The sequence below is a fragment of the Histoplasma capsulatum genome, genomic scaffold (assembly GCF_000149585.1).
Source record: "Histoplasma capsulatum NAm1 scaffold_1 genomic scaffold, whole genome shotgun sequence".
Taxonomy (NCBI): Eukaryota; Fungi; Ascomycota; class Eurotiomycetes; order Onygenales; family Ajellomycetaceae; genus Histoplasma; species Histoplasma mississippiense.
In genome coordinates, this window is record NW_001813982.1 from 6,002,329 (window position 1) to 6,004,218 (window position 1,890).

Genomic DNA, 1,890 nt, shown 5'->3' on the forward strand with positions numbered 1-1,890 from the left:
TAGTACACTTTCCGTACATGCACTGAAGCAGCGCCGTTGATTCGCGACAGAACAGACATTTCAACCCCAAGCGGCCTTGGGAACTTTATCGACGTCGCACACAACGTCAGCGCCAGAATCGTCCATAAGGATTGTCGTCTCTTCGATATAAGTTGCACATCTCCGGTGGGCATGAGATTTGCCATCTTCCGTGGGAAGAAGTTCCTCGTAATCCATGGTGTTCGGACAGAGGACACAACGGATCTTCTTCGGACCAGCCACATGTAGCTTGGCTCGTTTAGCTTTCGATTCGTGGCCCTCGCGCTTCCGTTTCTTGAGTCGAGTCCCGGATTTTTCCGGGACGCTACGGGGAGGCGTGAGCAGATCTGAAACCCCGTCCATGTCCATCTCGTCCAGATAACTACCGATTTCATCGTAGTATTCCGGTGTAGATTCGCCCCGCAGTTTGCGTTCGATTTCACCGATATCGATCCAAACACTATCAGCTTCACAATTGCATTTCTTCGCGACACGAGCATAGTCCAGCCAGCTTTCGGTCGCAAAGTTCACAGATTCAGCACAATTGTATCCCAAATTGAATCCCGAATGGTATCCATAAGGATAGGTGATGACAAACTCTCCCTCATAATGGACCATCTTGTTCACGGAGATACCAAATTGCGACTTTAGAAGAGACGGGGAGATAAGGTATGTTTTATGGCGAAGGAATTGGTCGCAGTTTTTCGCATCCGTTGGCCAGACACCTACACAATAATTTGTTGCCTTCATTAGCAAGAGATAATTTGTAATTGGCAAGATGCAGGAATTCCATAAAAAACCAATCCGCGAAAAGAACTAAGGGCAGGGTTGGAGGCTCACTCTTCATAGCCGCTTCGAACTTTCCCAGATCCTCCTGGGAAATACTATACCACTGTTTTGGGGCGCCAAAGTGGATATAGTTTATACTATACAAATCCACATCCTCCAAGTGCCAGGCGAAAGTTGCCTTCCACATACCCAGATATAGATAAGCGGTATTAACTCCAGGAACTTTCTGGCCAAGCACATCAAGTAGATTCGGTAATTTGGCAACGTTCCATGACGTTACGCTATCATCGAACAGGGACCCAGGCATATCCGCACCGTACATAGGATTGTTGTACATTAAGGATTTCCAATAAGCGGTTTCCAGCTCCTCGCATCGTTCAGGGGTGAATTCCTCAGTGCCAGAAAGACGGTAGTCAAAATCTTTGAAAGCTTCTTCATCAATGTGATCGGCTGCATCGCCGCGATTGTATTTTCTCCGGGCAGAAACAGATTTGGGTTGTCTTCCTTTAGGTTTCGGAGCTGGTAGTGATTCGCCATCACTAAGGATTTCTGTTTTGGTTTCCACGGGCTTCGATTCTGGGGACACAGGTGTGGGTGGGCTTTCCGGCTTTGATTTATCCAGATGGGCCTCTGAAGAGTCCTCCACAGGCTTATCCACTTCCACACGCTTGGGTTTGGGACCAGGTTTCCGTCGTTGCGAGTTTGACCTAGATTGTGACTTGAGCGCACCGCCCCGATTCACCTTCTCCTGATTCCGTCGACGCTCACCCCGTCGGGCTGGTGGTTGGTGGCTGCTCTCCTCACCCCATGATTTCCAGCACCTCAGGTCATAGGATCGCTGTTCTCAAATATTCCCCTTCCCGAAGGAACCATGTGAACCGATTAATTCATGCAGTATTTCATTTCCAACCCGACTGACATTCAAAGTTTGAAGTCAATACGGGAGGGCATCGATTAGACGTAAGAAGTGGCAACCAAATGGAATCTACGTCCAATTAGCCCTGCTCTGAAAGTCGGTTTTCTAACCCTGAAAGGAAGGCACGTCCATTCCACCCCCACATGAGGAAAGACTTCCTCATCCAA

At 48.5% G+C, this 1,890-nt stretch overlaps 1 protein-coding gene across 1 annotated transcript; it reads right to left on the reverse strand.

Moving 5' to 3' along the window:
- Positions 1-60: 60 nt before the first annotated feature.
- HCAG_01721 (conserved hypothetical protein) lies at positions 61-1,855 on the reverse strand (the record flags this gene model as incomplete). The annotated part of the gene is made up of 3 exons (XM_001544624.1): positions 61-743; positions 859-1,650; positions 1,834-1,855. 3 exons carry the CDS (start codon positions 1,853-1,855, stop codon positions 61-63), a joined length of 1,497 nt encoding a protein of 498 aa, XP_001544674.1.
- Positions 1,856-1,890: the final 35 nt, after the last annotated feature.